Source organism: Vipera berus (genome assembly GCF_964194415.1).
Source record: "Vipera berus genome assembly, chromosome: 6".
Taxonomy (NCBI): Eukaryota; Metazoa; Chordata; class Lepidosauria; order Squamata; family Viperidae; genus Vipera; species Vipera berus.
Genome location: NC_138208.1, coordinates 763,869 through 782,293, shown reverse-complemented (window position 1 = coordinate 782,293; position 18,425 = coordinate 763,869). Strand labels below are relative to the sequence as shown.

Sequence of the window (18,425 nt, the reverse complement as noted above, 5' to 3'; positions counted from 1 at the left end):
TGCAGGAGATGGTTTCTTAAACAGGAAATCAGTTCAAATTCCCCCCCTCAACAGGCTTCTTTATATACAGAGATTTCTTCTCCATTAACCAGCACCTCACACCTACAGTCCCACTTCAGTGGAACATTTCCAAGTTTTCACAGGAGGCTTTTAATGTTCAAAAACCTCATCCACAAAAGGTTACTGGAATTCCAGATGTCACGGCCGTTTTCCTCTGAGGTCTGCTTCCCTCAGTGTATTTTCTTTTTTCCTCTATTGATTGGGATAGACATGAAATAGCTGTAAGTTGTGTTTTGTTTGGTAAAGGTAGTGGAAGAATCCAAAAGCTCAGAATGATGGTGGCTCCCATATAAGTACCAGTATCTCAGAATCATACAGAACTGTCCAAAGATTCAAGCTCCATCTTCATGGCGAATACAACCGATAAGAATGTATTTATGTTATTTTAGTGACTCTAAAAGACCTTTTATTTCATGTGAATCAGGACAGCCATTCCACAAAGAACCCCTTGTTCTGCAAACGAGTCTTCCTACAATGCTCATGGTTCATAATGGGAAGACACTCAAGTTCGGTAGTAATGAAAACATTTTAGCACTCAGTATAACTGATTTTAGAAAATGGCCCATACGAACTCAAAGTTTAATCCATTCTTTATCCTACATTCCTTTTCAAAGTTTGAGCACTAAAGGAAATCTTGACCACAAGCTGCATGAGTGGAAGGTCTCAACTGAGGGTGCAGAACCATTTTTTCCCTCTTCGTCTTGATCTACCCCATAATCCCAGAAAACTGTAAAACAAAGGCAAATGGAAGAGGAGGTGGAACGGGGACACCAGTGAATTCTAAATAGCAAGTATAAATATCTCCTCAACTATTTCTACCTTCTAAATTTGGGGTAGGGTGCATTTAGAGTGCCAGGCCTCTGCCTCCTAGTGACAAATGCCAAAGTATCAGGCTGTGGACACTGGAACCACATGTTTAAAACATCTCATAGCAAACATGGACGACAATGTGAAAACACTAGAAGGGAAACATGATGGAGTTGATCTATGCCTCAGATGCTCACCATTAGATCCCTTTGAGAGTAATTCCTGACCAAGGATCTCTTATAACAGTCCTTGTCGACACACTTAAAAATCAAGTCAACTATCTTGACTTGTTTTGACAATAACTCCAGACAGCACCTGGAATCACTTGAGGGCACAATGATTTCCATGAACCTCTTGACCGTTGATTGACTTTAAACTAGTTGTTTTCTCTTATTTTCTCCATAAAATACAGTTGTTTTAAGCTAGGAAAAATGGAAGTGAGTGAGTGAATGAATGAATGAATGAATGAATGAATGAATGAATGAATGAATGACTGTATTCAATATGGCAAATTCTGAAGATGTGAATAGTCATAGTGGAATAGAATAAATAGAATCATCTGAGAAAGAGCTGAAAGGGCAATCAATCAATCAAAGGAAAACAGTGATATTCAAGCACGTCAAAGAAATATGAATGGATACACCTATGTTTTGATCATATTTGTACACAAATGTCTACACAAAAGTGAATAAATCAAATGCAGGTGGAGAAAGCTGGGCTTCTAAACATTTGGGAAACTCTTCAGCCAACTAATACATAAACTCATTAGAAAATGAAGTGGGTGTCCCTCAAATGTTTCTACTTGATCTATCTTTTGCAGATTGCAACTCAGCTGGTTTTGAGTTTAGAAAGGGTTGACATAATTGTCTTAATGATAACATTCTAGTGCTAGATGAGCAATAAGCATAAACAGGAACTATGGTTATCTCATATAACAATGTCTGATGTCAGATCGTGCACAGAACACCCTGGATGGACGAAGGTGGAGATGCCATAAAGATGTGACCTTTGGAACAGATCTCAGATAAGGATGTGACTCTCCCTGGAACCGTCTTTGAGAAGTTAACTACAGAACAAGAGAGTAAGAAATAGTTTGGACTGAAGTACGGGGTCAAGGGTCATAGATGGTCGTGCCACACAATACAGATTGTGCAAGACAGGGTCTTCCAACTGGTCATATTTGTGCATTAAACTGGCATTCATTTAACATTCATTTAAGTAATGCGTAATCACCTCCATTTTGCGAATTCCTAAAGATGCCATAGCCCAGACATGTCAAACACAAGGCCCGGGGGCCGGATCCGGCCCGTGAAGTGGTTTCATGCGGCCCCCGAAGCCATCCTGGAAACAGTGAGGGAACGGCCCCCACTGCCTTGGCCCTGGCCCAGAGACCCTCCTTCTGCCAGAGACCCCCAGATCTGTCCCACTCCTGCCCAGGCCCCCATAGGCACCCTTGATGTGAACGATGTAGAGCTGGCCACGCCCACCCAGTAGGCCATACGCACTCTAGCCACGCCCACCCAGTAGGCCACGCCCACCCGGCCCCTTGAAGGCAACCGCAATGCTGATGCGGCCCTCAATGAAATTGAGTCTGACACCCCTGCATAGCCCATGTTACCAAATACGGAGGTAATAACAGAAAATTCCACATCCCTGTTTGCACCTGATCCGACATGCCCCACACCACTTCCAAGCTGGCTTTTGTCTTGGAACCTGGTAGTGCCTCCATTTTGCCATTGCCTCACATTTCCTCCTGGTTCAGGGGTGTCCCCAAAAGGAGTGGATCCGAAAGCCAAGATGGTGGCCATAACCGTGCCGTTGAAGCCTTCACAACACACACGAAAAGGGCAGGAGCTTTAGCTGCAAGGCTAAGGCTGCCGTCTTGACTTTTTTTTTAATCCCTCTGCAGACCCGCCTGACCTGTTTCCTAAAGTCATCTAATATGAGCCTTGGTGGAGCAGTGGGCTAATGCCTCCTTAAGTAACACCAGCTGCCTGCAATTAGTGCAGGTTCGCATCCCACCAGGCTCAAGGTTGACTCAGCCTTCCATCCTTCCGAGGTAGGTAAAATGAGGACCCAGATTGTTGGGGGCAATAAGCTGACTTTGTAATAATGCCGCTTGGGGGGGGGTGTGTGAAAGCCCTAATAAGCAGGCATATACATAGAATGAAGGCTACTGCTAAGCTTGTAAGCCGCCCTGAGTCTTCGGAAAAGGGCGGGATATAAATGGAATTAAAATAAATAAATAAATAAAAATAAATAAAAATTACTGCTCCTTTCCCACCCTCAGGTTTCATGTCCACTTCCTGGAACCTGGATCCTCTCTTCCCGGAAGGCCAACCCAGTTGCTCTCCCACCGTTGGGAAAGAGGCCTTGTTGCAAAGTCGCTGGTATGCTAGCATTTCGTGAGAGCTTCTAAATGCAGCTGTGAGACGGCACCAGAAGCATCGGAGAAAACTTTGGAGGATGCCCATCATTTTATTTAAACACCCCCCCATTTTTCCTCATATCTTTCCCCATTCGAACATTTACAGTTTGTCTCCATCCTCACACCCCTTCTTTAAAATGCAATCGAGGAAGACAATTACACCAGACCCACCTGTAGAAGTAGTGGGCATTTGTTCTAAGAGTCCTGGTAGAGCTTCCTCAATGTTCCACTTGGATAAATCCTGAACTCTCTTAAAAACCTAATAAAGGCAACATTTCCCTTGAGTCAAGCTCAACTCCTTGTTACACTGCAGACACATCCCCACAATTTCGTGACCATCCCACGAAAAAGGCTCGTCAAGGCGACCTCATGAACGATTTCTTCAACCATCTATCCTCCAGCCCTGGTGGGATTCCATCCACGTGTTCCATCTAAGTCCAACTTGGCTTAGCTTCTCTGAGATCTGCTAAGATCGGTTTCAACCAAGTTCTGCCACCTGCTGCAAGAATATAATTTGGATTGATACATCATTATGACACGGACAATTCCGAAAGCTTCAAACCTGGTTGGAAGAGAATCGGGGGCTGCTAAATGTTTCGTCCCAAAGGGCACAGCCACTCTTTCCTTTCTGGTCACCAACCCACAGGACAGAGGTGTGAAATGACATTCACAGCAGCTGTACTCAACCTCCCCCCCCAACCTTCCTGCTGCCACCCCCATCTGCCTCTTGCCAGCTATTTGTGGGCATCTCATCTCCCTGGTGATTAATATAAAAAATCCATATCAAATCCAAATGGCAGGGTCTGTAAACTGCAGCTGTCCTGTGCGGGGCTGGCGGGCCAAGCTTCCCCCAAAACAGGATGTTGGTGGAAAAAACTTTGTTTCCCAGAATCAGACCAGGCTGAAATTCAGCCTTCCTCCATAAACATTTACAGAAATGAATTAAATATCATAGATAACCTAAAACTATAGCACTGACTGTGAAATTGACTTGAAACTCAAGGAAGCTGCTAAGAAGCATGTTGGTACAGTATGTACAAGGGTCTCCATCAGAAATCACACTCGTGCAGGGGTAGGCAACCTTGGCTCTTGTAAAAGAATTCCAGAATTCCTGAGCCAGCTATGATTTGAACAATTCCATCGTCTGATGCACCGTAACAGCCAGGGGTCTTTAAACCTGGCCCTTTTCATGACTTCGGGACTTCAACTCCCAGAATTCCTCAGCCAGCATAGCTGGCTCTGGAATTTTGGGAGTTGAAGTCCATGTGTCATAAAAGAGCCAAGGTTGCCTAACCCTGCACTAGTGATTTGAACAATTCCATCATCTGATTCACTGTAACGGGCCTAAGTTCTTACTTAGATCTGGGAGAAAGAACAGTTTAGAAATGTTATTCTAGGGCAGCGTTTCTCATCCTCAACAAGTTTAAGATGTGTGGACTTCAACTCCCAGAGTTCCCTAGGAATTAAAAAATTACCAAAGTTGAGAATCTGTTTAGAGAAACTGCTGATCAGTAATGAAGGGGCCAATCTTGTTTGCACAGCTGCCACCTTGACTTATCTGACCATCACTTGCTGCTTCCCACACTTTTGTACTAGAGCTATCATATTTATTAGATTTATTATAGCCACCCCACTCCAAAACACTCTGGAATGCAAACATCCTTTATGGCCTCCAGATGGCAGCCAGGAGAGTATTCTGGACCTCTGTGCTGCCCTCAAGTGGTAGCTCCACATTCTGTAGCCCTAGGTCACCGGTCTTCAAACTTGGCCCTTTTATGACTTGTGGACTTCAACTGGGAAGCATGGCTAGCTGAGGAATTCTGGGAGTTGAAGTCCACAAGTCATAAAAGGGCCAAGTTTGAAGACTCCTGCTTTAAGGGCTCCACATTTGCAGGCTAGGCAACAGGCCGTGTCTTGATAGGCATCTCTGATAAAATCAGAGAGTTAGAAACTAACATTCCAGAAAGTGTAACAATGAGAGTGTGATTGGTCAATGGGATTGGTTAGGTGGGCTTCAGGCAGAGAAGAACAATCTCCACCCACTGCATTAAAGTTTTGGGGCCCAATTTATGTAAAATAGTAGGACAAAGCCAGGGAGGACAAGTCACAGAATTGCACTCAGATTAGATCAAGCTAGTTTATGTAAAATGGTAGTTTATGTAAGTTTCATAGCGGAGGGTTATTTTTTGTCCACTAGATGTCAGGGTTGCAGCACTCAACCAACACATTTTTAGAAACAGAAGTCGAAGATTTTGGCTTATTGGCTGCTTATTGACTAAAGTCTGCATTTACAGGGGCTTTGGCTATAATAGCAGGAACTCCATGGGGTGATTTCCCCCTGAAATGGAACTTAAGCCTGAACAGTGTTTATGGATCTCTCTCTTTTTTTTTTGCAGATTAATTTCAGAAACCTGTGCCTGTCTGTCATAGTCAAGGCAGAGAACCAATGAAGAACCAAATCCTTATTCTGACAAGGACTACGGAGAGCGACTGTGCTGCAAATCCTAAAAGAGCAGATCTCTCTTCTTTGAGAAAGAGCTGGCTTACTTCTGACCACAGTGGCTTCCCATTGCAGCTGCCAGTTTGAAGGAAACGGTGCTGATCCTGAAAACAGCGGCTATTTCTTCCTTTCTGTATAGAACTCCACGCCTCCTTCAGATGTAGCTTATTTTGTTCAGTCTCGGCTGTCTTTCAACGCAGCCTTTCCCACAGCGAGGATTCTCTAGTTGCATGTTGTAAAAAAGACTCAGCTCTTCTTTGGATGGTTGACACTGGAAGTGGGGATAGAGAACTAATGGGTAGATAGAGGTAATGGGCTCTAGGTCAGTCAAGGCGTAGAATATCTAGTTTAATGAAGAGAAGGACCAGGGGTGACATGACAACCATCTTCCAATATCTCAGGGATTGCCACGAAGAAGAAGGGTGTGTGTGTGTGTGTGTGTGTGTGTGAAGCTATTCTCCAAAGCACCTGAGAGCAGAACAAGAAGCAACGGATGAAAAGAGAGAAACAGGCTAGAACTAAGGAGAAATTTCCCAACAGAACAATTAATCAGTGGGACTATTTGCCTCCAGAAGTTCTGGGTGCTCCATCTGGAGGTTTTCAAGAAGAGATTGGACTACCATTAATTATTTTCCAACAATGACAATTGAAGGTATAGATTTCAGGTGTTCAACCAAGGAGCAACTGCACTGAAAGGGGAAGAGACCATGGATAGTTATGTCCCTAGAAAATATTGAGACTTTGGAGTTATGAGAGGAACAAACATAAGTTCTACTTTGCTGGAATTTGTTTTATTGAGTTGTTTGTTTGATTTATATTGTCCTGGCCTAGATGTCTGTGTCTGTATATTGCAAGGGAATTTTTTTGCCTCCAAAACAACGGAGGCTGGGTTCAGAAAAAGAGGGTCACCCAAGATGTCCCCCAAGGTGGTCCTTCTTACTATCTCGAGATATTGCTTAGATATCCCTCACCCATATCTTTCCAGAGGTTTTTCTAGCTAGTACGGGGTGCCCTTTGATTTCAAACTAAGAGTGACTTCATCTTGGGTGCTGCTTAATCTCTGCTTGAGCTTGTTTGGGTAACCCCACCCTTTAACCTTTGACTGCCTTATGAGGAAGTGAAAGCCTTCTCTTTCATTTCAGTTCCTCACATTTGCTGCTGGATGCACAGCTGACATGGGGGACACTCCATTTTTATGCACAAGCAACCATTTAGTAATTTTGTAGGAAGACCAGGAAGAGAAGGTCAGGAAGAGACTTCTTCAGGACCATTTGGGCACTAAAATCCAAAGGTATTGCTTCAAATTATTAATAATAATGAGCTAAATTTAAATGTTGGGTTTGTTTAAAGCTGGATGGGAGTTTGTTTAAAACTGCTGGCAGTATTGTTACATTGATGTTAGCAAGTGAAGCAACCTCAGCCTAGCCTAGCTGAGGAAGAAAAAAAATCTTGACGTTGTTCCAGAATGATCCTGCAATACATCTTCTCCTCGCCAGACACTCTTAGGCTGGATGTTCCTAGTCCTACTATATGTGCAAGGGAGGTGGCAAATGGGTTAAAATGTGGCTGAAAGGGCTCTGGGAAGGGATGCAGTACCTACACTTTGCCATTTTCTCTGGGAAGCCAAACGAAAAAGATGACCTCCAAGTCCCTTGTAAAGCTCTGGCACTGCCACAGCTTCTTCATCCCTTTGACTTCTCAAAGCGTTTCTGAAGAAGCTTATTGCCTTCGGTAAAGGCTGCGTTTCTGAGCCGTTTCTCCATCGAATTATCACTTTAGTTGCATATCATGTCCCGTGGCATTTACTCAAGCTTTGGACTTGTAATGTTTTTTGAAGTTTTTGGTTTAGCTTGGAATCTTCCCAGGGAACTTGGTCTACTGGGCTGGTGTAAAATCTCTCTAAGAAGGCGGTGGGCATCCTGGCAGGAGAGCCCGGCCAGGAGACATCTGGGAGAAGACAAGATGCCTCACGGTGTCCCTATTTTTTGCCTTCTTAATTTACATGCCCCCCTCCCAATTTAATGGCCCGTTTAAATTTCTTTGGGGATGCTTTTATTGATCCCCTTGTCTGCAGCTATCCCCAGAAACAGCTTGCTGCTGTATCACTACACGAGTCACTGGTCTATTTTTTTATTTTCATGAAAAATAAAGTTCTCCTAAGCAGCTGTTTTTTTTCCTAGGAAGAATTTCTTGTAGCATCACCTTTAGCTCCCCTTGTGGGAAAAGCCTTTATAAGGAGCCAGTCTGGATGCAGGCAAGGAGGAGGAGATATCCTGTGGTTAAGAAACTCCTGAGCTTCGATAAAATGTGTTTGTCAAAAAAAGGGCTCCTCGGCTCCTTCTGATTCTCGGCCACCATTACCTGAGATGCGTCTCCTTGAAACCATCTGGGGAATCCATGGGAAGGGGTCAGAAATGTCAAGATTGTGGTGGTTATGTGATTAAAGCCCCACCTCTTTTGTTTTTTAATGTCCTACCATTTGGTGGTGCTATCTCATTGGTTTTTGACCCTCCTTGGACTGGGGTGTTGGGTGTAAAGCAGAGTTTTGTCCAGCTACCACCTTGGCATCTCAAAATGTCCATTACATTCCTCAGCTGAGAATTAAAATGGTGGAAAAGAAGGAATGGTGTAAAAACCTTAAAGCAACTTGGGTTTTCTTCTTTTGCTGTAGAGTGGAAGGGCCCGATAGAAGCCGCCAGATGAACAACGAATACAAGAACGGGCTGGACAGTATGGAAGAAATCCCTCTGGAGGACACAGACAGAACCAGCCTGGAGTTCAGAGTGCTGATGGCCTATGCACAGCGGCGACTGTCTGCAAGCAAATATGGGCAATTACTGGAAAGAGAACCCAGAGTCCAGGAAGAAAGGAGACGGGTTGTACAAGTCGACACTCTAGCCAAGGAAGAAGAAGTCCCCTTTCCAGAAATTTCTCCAGAAGATCATAAACCGCCAAACCAGAAGGACCAGAAGAAGGTGAAGAAGAAGAAGAAGAAGTCAAAGAAGATAAAGACAAGAACCAACTGGAAATGCTTCTGTATTCCTTCTTGCCTAAGGCCACAAGCGGAAGACACCAGGGGCCAAAGAGTATTCCGAAAGCAGGACTCCGTCAACGGCCATGCCATGAAGCTGGTCTCCAGAATTGAGGGTTTATCAGGTAGGCAAAGTAGGCTTATTATTCATTAGGGTTATATACAGTAAGCTGGAATAATTTTGGTAGCATAACGGTTCTTCAGAATGACCTTCTGACAACTTTTTTCTGATAATGGTTGACCACAAGACATGGTCAGAAAAGCCAAGATGGCAACTGCAGGGTGTGCTTGAAGCTTTTATCTACTGTGAAGATAAGCAGAGTTTCAATCACCTCTCATTATTTTGGATTGCATACTTTTGTACGGACGTGTACAGTAATAAATTTATTGACCGTCTGTGAGTATATCAGGTCTATATATCTACTTAATATAGCCTTTGCGAGAACAATGATACGTTTATTGCTTGATTTTCCAGTTTTTATATTTAAATGGAAAACGTGGACCTGATTTTCTTAAAAAAGTAACATTTCCCTTCACCTTTCTCAAACGAAGTGTGGACTTTCTGTGATAAGGAAAAAGAGAGGAACCAATGTATGGTAATGGCGGGTGGATTGCTACCAAGAAAGAACGGTTTGTTATGATTTATACCAGGGGTGTCCAACTGTGGCCACTTTTAAGACCTGTGAACTTCAACTCCCAGAATTCCCCAGCTCGCCAGTGAAGGTGGTCCTTAACTTTCATTTAACAACCATTTGAAGTTGCAATGGCACTGAAAAAGGTGACATGACTGATCCTCATACTTACGACTAGTATAGCACCCCCTACACTCACAAGATAAAAACCACTTGCAGCATCCTGGGGTCATGTGATCACCATTTTTGACCTTTGCAGCCAACAAGCAAAGTCCAGGGGAGGAGCCGGATTCCCCTGATGACTGATTCCCTTCACAATTGCAGTGATTTGCTTAACAACTGTGGGGGAAAGGGCCAAAAACCTTGGGCATGCTTAAGGAAGATACCTCATAAGTCATAAGTCAAGGACTACCTGTAGCCTTCATGGGCCGTTCTCCTTTCCCTCCAAAACTCTGTGGTGATGGAGCCAGCCTGGATTCCAAAATGGCTGCTGTTCATGTTTCTGCCATAATGACCAAAAGCATCTTCTGATTGTATGTTCTTGAATAAAGCATTCGCTGGAGGGAGATGGTTGAATGGAATTGTTCCACTCTTGTTTTGCTTTCCTAGATGACTCGGACATCCCTCGTTTGGCAGAGAGACTGGTTGAGATAGTGGATTGTTCCAGATTTCCTGATGGGAAGAAGAGCATCGTGGTAGTGGAACGTGCACTGAATCTAGAAGAAGACGGTGGCTCAGCCAGCAAGCCAATCCCACCAGCTGAGGATGATGGATTAGGTGAAGTGTTTTTCCTTCATGGGGATATTTCTTGCTACTGATTTTCTGTTCACACCCCTTGTCCACGTGGGCACTGCCGAAGATTTCCATTAGGACACAAGTTCTAGATGAGGCCCTAACTTGCTTTCTATATGTCTCATAGCAGCTCCACCCATTTCAACTCAACCATTCTCCACAATATTTTACCGAGGGCTCTTGAATGTATTCACAGCACATGCACAGGGCAAAAGATTTCCCAGGCTCCTGTTCAACTGGTGATTGAGGGACTTCTAGATCCTTGTTTCCAAACCATGGTTACTCAGCAGCACTGGCATGGAGAGGCCATCTTGCTTAGCTAAGCAACAGGGCTCAAATAAAGGACTTGGAAAGGAGGGGTTAGCAAGAATACACCTCCATTGTCTTTGGAGAGCTGAACACACCTACACCCAACTCCTCTTATAAAAAAGGGGAAATCTGTATTTAAGAGGAAGAAGAGAAGAACGCAGCTGAGGTTTTCAATTGTATAGATCAATGTTCCTCAACCACTTGAATATGTGTAGACTTCAACTATGGGGAATTCTGGGAGTTGAAATCCACGCATGGCCAAGGTTGAGGAACATTGGTATGGATGATACAGTGACCAGGTTAGGGCTGGCGTAGCCTGGAACTGCGTAGTAAACCTGATGTTGCAAGAGGTAGAACTTCCCCCCCCCCCAAACAGGAACCTTTGCCAGCTGTATAGGAACCGGCTGCTGGCCAAGGAGAGCTGCTGTGAGCATCACAGCCTCTTCCAGCCATTTCTGCTTCCTGCTGCAGCAGTGGTCCTCTGGCCAGCCAACCCAAAAGCTCTCCTTCCGTTGGCCCTGCAGTCAACGTACCCCATAGAGCCACTCTGAGCAAGCCTGAAGAAGCAACAGCAACAGCACTTAGACTTATCTACCACTTCACACTGCTTTACAGCCCTCTCTAAGCAGTTTAGAGAATCAGTCTGTTGCCCCCAATGACTTGGGTCCTTATTTTACAACCTCGGAAGGAGGGAGGGCTGAGTCAACTTTGAGCCTGGTGAGAATCGAACCGACGAACTGCAGTCAGAATTCGCCTGCAGTGCTGCGCTCTAACCACTGCGCCACCAGCAAGCGTGGGTCATGAAAGGATCCCCACAGAGGCCTCTTTCTCTGGAGGGGACATCTGACCTTATTTCATATTTTTCATCTGAGAGCAGAAGCAGACCAAACCGGACAACATCCTCCTCCTTGGTTGCAGGGGACAAAATCCTTAGCGTGATGGAAAATAATCTAAGGCATTCATAAGCCGCCTGTACTTTGTTTTCCATGCGGGTGAGGCTTGTGGTTGGAACAAACCAGGGTCCTGAAAGCAGGAGAAGACTGGAGGCATTTAGGCGCCTTGTCTACTGTTTATCCAGTAATCTTTTTTTTTTTCTGGAGAAAATCTACTGTATGTGGTCAAAGGAGTTGAGAACAGCTTGATGGCATCTAAGCAACCAATCATTTCTTACAACCTCATAAGTCCAAGCGCTTTGTTATCTTACTTGCTGCCTTAAGAGAAAATGAACCAGTTATTTTTATCTTTCCACCAGACAACGAAGAAAAGGTTATTGATGCAATAGTTGCCTTGTTACGGAAATCAGGAGATGAACTGGAGGAGAAGGTAAGTACGTAGCCTAAGGTGGCAGGGACTCCAATGCTCTGATTTGCAAATTAATTGAGGGAGCTCTCACTTCCCTCCCTTGTTTTCTTCATTTACAACTTAGTGCCCGGATTTCAGGGCCGTCTTCTCCAAAAAACAAAAAACTCTCCTAAAAGCCAGGTGTGACCTCCTTCCAGCAGAGGGAAAAGCCATTCCCTTGAATTCAGAGAGAGCACGGAGCAATTTGAGGCTTCATTAGATTCCCCACCGTCAAAGAGAAAACTGCTCCGAGAATGCAAAAATTGGCTATCTCTGAAATAAGTCATTATTTACAAGTTCCCCTGTCTTATGTTGAGCACGCAATTTCCCTCCCCCGCCCCCTAAAGTTCAACTCTGTGATTTTTCAATTTTCAGAGCACCTAGAAGTATTTTCACAGACCTGGATTAGAGAGGTGATTTTAAAAAAAATCACAGTCTGTAATCCTAGACAACCTTACCTGGGAGTAAATCTCATTAAAGTCTTTGGAAAAGCCATGAATAGAGACACATTATTTCACTGGAATAAACTGTCAAAAAAGCCACCATTATCATAAGAGGGGCATAAAACAACCTAACTTATGGGTGAGGGTGGAATAAAATATGGAGAGAGCTCCCACAGAAATGTAATAGGATATAAATTTGATACTATCTTAGCTTCTGAGATGTTAAAGCTCAAATTTAGTTTAACGAAGAGAAGGGTGAGGGGTGACATGATAGCAGTCTCCAATATCTCAGGGGTGGCCCCAAAGAAGAGGGAGTCAAGCTATTCTCCAAAGCATCTGAAGGCAGGACAAGAAGCAACGCACGGAAACTCATCAAGGAGAGAAGCAACCTAGAACTAAGGAGAAACTTCCTGACAGTTAGAACAATTAACCAGTGGAACAACCTGCCTCCAGAAGTGGTGAATGCTCCAACACTGGAAGTTTTTAAGAAGAGACTGGACAGCCATTTGTCTGAAATGGTATAGGGTTTCCTGCCTGAGCAGGGGGTTGGACTAGATGACCTCCAAGGTCCCTTCCAACTTATTATTATTATTAATTGTCTTCAGTCATAAAGTCATCTAGACCAGGGATTTACAAATGTTATCAAGAGGAACCATTTGAATGATTGAGCATCTTCTTGTTTTTGGCCCTTAGTTTCTCATGCAATCTCATCAAAATGCAGAATAGAATACAGAATAACAGAGTTCGAAGGGACCTTGGAGGTCTTCTAGTCCAGCCCCCTGCTCAGGCAAGAAATCCTATAGCACTTCCGACAAATGGTTGTCCAGTCTCTTCTTTAAAAGCTCCCACTGATGTACCACCCACAACTTCGGGATGGAAGCCGTTCCACTGGCTAATTGTCATTCTTGGGAAATTTCTCCTTAGTTCTAGGTTGCTTTCTCCTTGATAAGTTTCCATCCATTAATCCATTCCACCCATTTCTTGAGGAATTCTTGTTTGTCTTCATATAACACAATTTGAGAAAAGAAAACAATCTGACCTAGACGACTTGTTGAAGAATTTGGCTAGCTAAATAAATAATAAATAAAACGAATAAGCAATTAAATAAGCAACTAAATAAATTTTCTCTTTCCTCTTCCAGATGAAGAAGGATAAGACCTTCTGCCAGTGTATCTGGGACATGATGCCCTCCTACGCCTTCTTCAGGAGAGTGGCGGACCAGTTCCTTGAGGAGATACCCATAGACTCCACGGTCAGTTCAGAGGATGAACTTAAGAGGATCAAACTTGCGTTGATTATGGAAGCCACCACCAGACTCACTGTGATGGACAACCACCCCATGAATCTTGTGCTAGGCTTTGGAACAAAATATCTGCAGGAAAACTTCAGCCCTTGGATCCAAAGCCAAGGGGGATTGGTAAGCGATAGTCTAAATCTGCTTTTCTCAGCCGTAGCAAAGTTTAAGATGGATGGACTTCAACTCCCAGAATTCCCCAGACAGCACGCTGTCTGGGGAAGTCTGGGAGTTGAAGTCCACCCATCTTAATAGTTTCCGGGGTTAAAAAAAATCACCTACAATTACTACCTTCTTCTTGAAAGAGCTTATGAAAACATATGCGGTTACAGGAATAATAAGAATGGTTTAAATGAACTTGAGCCACATGTTCTTAGAAGCTACGGTCTGTTGCCCACTTTGAAAGAGATAATTATACAGTTTTCTGCAGTCTGTAGAGGGCATCAACTTTAAAGGAAACCAGCGTGTTCGTCAATATTATTGTTCCTGTAGCTGCCTATGTTTTCCTAAGCTCTTTCAGGAAGAAGGAAGTAATTGAACTGAAAAATTAAATCTTCTCAGAGAATTCCACGAATGGTATCTCTGCAAAATGACGCAACGGAGGAGGAGATTTTTAAGAGCTTTTAGGGATTGATGAGTAGGACAACTGCTGGGAATCCCAAGGATTAAACTTTGGTTAATCCATTGATTTGAACACAATATTGCAGTATTATGCCACAAGACTTAAACAGGGAAGGTAGGCATTTTGTGGTTTCACGTTTACACTACTCAGCAGAGTTTTGGGAACTGAAGGGAACTCACACTCTTCTCAGCGCTGTCTGTATGTGCCACTGCAGTTTTTTCCCTCCCTTTCTCGAACAAAATCTCCGTAAGAGCATCCTTAGAAAAAGTTTTTTTTTTCAAGTTAAAGAGACTTGGGAAGAACTTGGTATAATGTCTCCAGATTTCCATGGGACCTGTACAAAAACATCTTCTTTGTATTAAGTTCCTCTAAGAGAATTTTAGAAGGCGTATCAAAAAAGGCAACCTTGTGCCCTCTCTTCTCTTCGTTTTTACGACTGTCCCGGGCAAACTATGAGGAGTAAGTTGAGGAGAACATTCCTAAGGCAGCTCAACTCACCGTAGCCAGCAGGAGAAGAGGTCTGTGCTGCTCAGAATGACTGCACTTCCGGTAGCCTTAGTTCCATCTTCCCTCCTATTCTTCCAAAGTCCTTAAGCTGAGGCTTAGCCGCTTCGGGAGATGGCTTTGGTTGTGAAGAAGCCTCAGGACTTCCTCCACCCCTTTTCCTGCTAGGAAGGACGCCGACTCCTCATCCCTTCTCAAATGACCAGGCATCAGTCCTGCTCAGAAGACTTGCTTGCCCATGATAACAATGAAAGCCCATAATAATAGGTTTCTGGAGCAAGGGAAGTTCTTAGGTGACATGGATGCTTCCCCTGAACCCTGTGTTTCCAAGCTGGTCACAGGGCATTCGTAGTTTACCTTTCATTCCCAGCACCCCAGTTCAGAGAATCCTAGAATCCTCTCATATATATATGAGAGTTCTGAATTTTTGCATTAGATTTTGCATAAAAACAGACAAGAAGATTGACATTTGTGGGATTTGAGAATTTGGGTTTTTTTTTGTTCCTCCTCATTTCAATGCTTGGATCATTTGATGCTGGGGCTGATTTCTGTGTTAGTCCCACCCACTGAACTGTAGGAATAAGCTGTAGGAATAAGCGTGTAAATTCTGTGTCCTTTAGGAAGGCTATCTTCATATTCAGCAGTCTCTAATTGAGTTCCAGAAACGTTCTGTTGATGTGTGTTCTGCACACGTGTGGCTGAACAGATGGCCCACAAACCACCAGCCATGTCGGTTCGTTTGCTCGGTAGCTCCTTTCACGCCCCAAAGGCAGGCATAACAAAGAGGGGAGTTCTCACAGACCATCCGTGACAACCTGTTTCTCACCTGAGAAATGCCGGTCAGTGCGTATTCAAGCTTCAGGCTCACAACTCGCAAGAAACCTGGAAACACGTATAAAATCCCACCGACCCCCTTTCTCCTTTTCTTCCAGATGAAAGCCTTAGGATTACCAGACCAGGAAGAAGTTGAATGAGGAAAGATCTTCTTCAAGAGCGCTGGTTAATACGGAGAAAGCGATGGGGATGTGAGAGGAAAAAGGCAAACCTAGCCACTCCCGTGATTGCCTCCAATATGGGGAGATGATTGCCTCCAATATGGAGAGTCATGGAAACTTTTGAAAGACCAGCAACGGCAGCACTGGATGTCAGGGGCGAGGGAGGGTCTGCAATGGCTGATGCTGTCTTAGTCCTGCTCAACCTGAGCAAGAGATGAAGGAGCCGTGCGTCCTTCTTACCAGAGGGATCGGAAGTCTTTGGATGGGAAGAAACCACTTATTTTGCAGCTTTGGCTTCAGGTTAAGCACGCGACTCATCCTTGCTTCTTCAGTCTGCATGAGCACTTTAGGGAAAGAGAAGTGGTTGAGCCAGGGATGTGAAGACGAACGCCGGGCTGCCATGATCTCCTTTCCCAGAAGGTGCCTGAAGGACGGTATCCCAAAAAGACAAGATGGCGGCTACATCTTGACTTTTTGTGACCTGCTTGCCTTTTCCCCTGGGGCCTTGTCAACATTGCTGCTTTCTTTGGCTTAACGGTCTTTAGATGCTTGCTTATTTAGTTGAACAGACCTCTCGCTGCCTTTCTTGGGGAGGTTTGGTACACGTGTAAATAGAAAATGACACAATGACTTTGGCCCAAGGAGGTGTGTTTAGGGATGATAGACCCGAATCTGGATTTGAAAGTGATTAATCCTAAGAGACAAAATTAGCTTAAGTCACGACAATTGATTCAGATGTACATAACTAATAGAACAATAAAACAAGTGACACATACACACACACACACCCTTCTTCTCTGCATTTTCTTCTTTAGTTCCTCTGCTGGGTGAGCGCTGTTCTTCCCTCCTTCCTTGGTATCTTAAAAGCTGGAAAAACGAGCCTGGAATCACGGCGTTCACCAACTTCTCTTAGAGATGAAGACGGCTTTCTTGGTTGTGAATTGAGACCACTCTCTCAGTAATGAGGTTTTTGAAGAGTCACACGCTAATGATCAACACTGTTGTTTCTCTGAGCCTCGAGTCCCCTGGCCTTGTCTAAGTACCAACAACAACAGCCATCACTTTGGGGTGTTTTGGTTTTGCACCAGGTTGTCCCAGGGACTGATGCTCTTTAGGGCCAAGAGGAACATACTGACCCAAGGTCACCCAGTTGGCTTCAGGCAAAGGGAGGACCAGAGTTTGCCTCTCCTGCTGTGAGTCCAACAGCTTGTCCACTGACTGGACCACATGGACCAAGAGGGAGGGAGCGGCCCCCAATCCCCCCAAGACTCTGTGGCTGAGGGGGAATTGGAACTCAGGTCCCTCCAGTCCAAGTCCACCACCTTCACCACTACATCCTGCTGACCTCTCACAGTTACCTTCAATATTGTGTCGCTTATAGGAGAAACCAATCAGACTTTTAAGATTAAAAAAAGTGCAAACGGAATTCAAAGCAACAAATCTACTGAAGTTGCCTCAGCTTACACTGAGTTAGCTCTGAAGATGCAGTCTTATTACTCAGAGATGCAAGACCAAAAACCACACACAAAGGAACCACTTCTGGTAGCACACGGCGATAACAGTCATTTTATCAGAAACCATCAAAAAATTTAAAAAGCCAGAAAATGCAACGGTATTGCAGAGGCCACATCCTCAGCCCCAGTTCAATTCGCACAAGGACTAAAGCGTTTCCTCAGAAGGGGTAGAAGTGATTTCTTTTTTAGATTGGAAAATGGGGGTTTGACCAGGGGGTAAATTTTGCAGTTCTGAAATTGTGGAAGAACCCTGCAAAGGCTGACTCCGTGGAGTGCGGTTCCGTGGGAAAAAGAGTAATTCGGTGGTTTGGTATTAAAGAGAAACATAGTCGGAACTATCGCAGTGCTTTTGGGTATTGCTCTCCCAGCTTAACCTAGAGATCATGCAATTTTTGCCAATAACCATATTTTTTAAAAAAAGCCTCAAGAAAAATATTGTTGAACAGCAAGTGTCGGTCAAAATTCGGGTATGTTATTGACACTTATCCACAACTGCAAAGCATCGTGATTTCTCAGGGATTTCGCTTTTGAGAGGCCGAGGCCATCCACGCATCAGGAATCCTACGCAGATTGAAAGCAAAATGGGATGAAATGGTCCAGAAAAGAAACCTGGTAGAATTGTTGCAGAGTAACAGAGTGAGCACCTGTTACTCGTCCCAGCTTCTGCCAACCTAGCAGTTCGAAAGCATGTAAAAATGCAAGTAGAAAAATAGGGACCGCCACGGTGGGAAGGTAACAGCGTTCCGTGCGCCTTTGGCGTCTAGTCATGCCGGCCACATGACCACGGAGACGTCCTCAGACAAGCGCTGGCTCTTCGGCTTTGAAACGGAGATGAGCACCGGCCCCTAGAGTCGGAAACGACTAGCACGCATGTGCGGGGGAACCTTTACCTTTACCTTGGTCTTCTTAGGATACCCAACGGTCCAATTTATGGTTACTCTGTTGGCTGAGGGGAGGGGGAGGCGAGGAGATTGGATTTCTATCTCTATTTTGAAGCACCTCAAAGGTGGACGAGAGAGTCACAGGTGATCCTGCACCAGTATTGATGTACTCAGAGCCACAGTAAACCATGCAAAAAAAGTACCTCCCACATGCCCAGAAGGCCACAGGGTCTCCTTGAAGTTCTGGACTCCTGTTGCTCCAGAAGAAACCC

The 18,425-nt window shown here is 44.4% G+C and overlaps 1 protein-coding gene and 1 long non-coding RNA gene across 4 annotated transcripts; one reads left to right on the top strand and one right to left on the bottom strand.

Annotated features, from left to right (window-relative positions):
* Window positions 1-371: 371 nt before the first annotated feature.
* On the top strand, window positions 372-17,189 carry BCL2L14 (BCL2 like 14). 3 transcript variants are annotated; one of them, XM_081331292.1, is made up of 9 exons: window positions 372-851; window positions 1,819-1,948; window positions 5,692-5,890; window positions 6,938-7,086; window positions 8,467-8,951; window positions 10,068-10,235; window positions 11,812-11,882; window positions 13,485-13,760; window positions 15,696-17,189. In XM_081331292.1, the coding sequence occupies exons 5-9, from the start codon at window positions 8,495-8,497 to the stop codon at window positions 15,735-15,737; spliced, it is 1,014 nt and encodes a 337-aa protein (XP_081187418.1). In that variant the 5' UTR covers window positions 372-851; window positions 1,819-1,948; window positions 5,692-5,890; window positions 6,938-7,086; window positions 8,467-8,494; the 3' UTR covers window positions 15,738-17,189. The 3 variants fall into 3 exon arrangements, with proteins under 3 accessions (XP_081187418.1, XP_081187419.1, XP_081187417.1); XM_081331293.1 differs by lacking the exons at window positions 372-851; window positions 1,819-1,948; window positions 5,692-5,890 and having other exon boundaries at window positions 6,691-7,086; XM_081331291.1 differs by lacking the exons at window positions 372-851; window positions 1,819-1,948; window positions 5,692-5,890; window positions 6,938-7,086 and having other exon boundaries at window positions 8,072-8,951.
* LOC308670089 lies at window positions 1,814-6,589 on the bottom strand. Its single transcript, XR_014026935.1, has 3 exons — window positions 5,843-6,589; window positions 3,467-3,794; window positions 1,814-1,933 (listed from the first exon to the last, which is right to left on the bottom strand). It is a non-coding gene; the product is annotated as an uncharacterized lncRNA (long non-coding RNA).
* Window positions 17,190-18,425: the final 1,236 nt, after the last annotated feature.

Excerpts from the sequence above, each read along its gene's own strand:
- BCL2L14 (XM_081331291.1), top strand. The coding sequence starts at position 8,402 with ATGGTGGAAAAGAAGGAATGGTGTAAAAACCTTAAAGCAACTTGGGTT. Across the intron at positions 10,236-11,811 it reads AGCTGAGGATGATGGATTAG|ACAACGAAGAAAAGGTTATT; the intron begins GTGAAGTGTTTT and ends TCTTTCCACCAG. Across the intron at positions 13,761-15,695 it reads TCCAAAGCCAAGGGGGATTG|ATGAAAGCCTTAGGATTACC; the intron begins GTAAGCGATAGT and ends CTTTTCTTCCAG.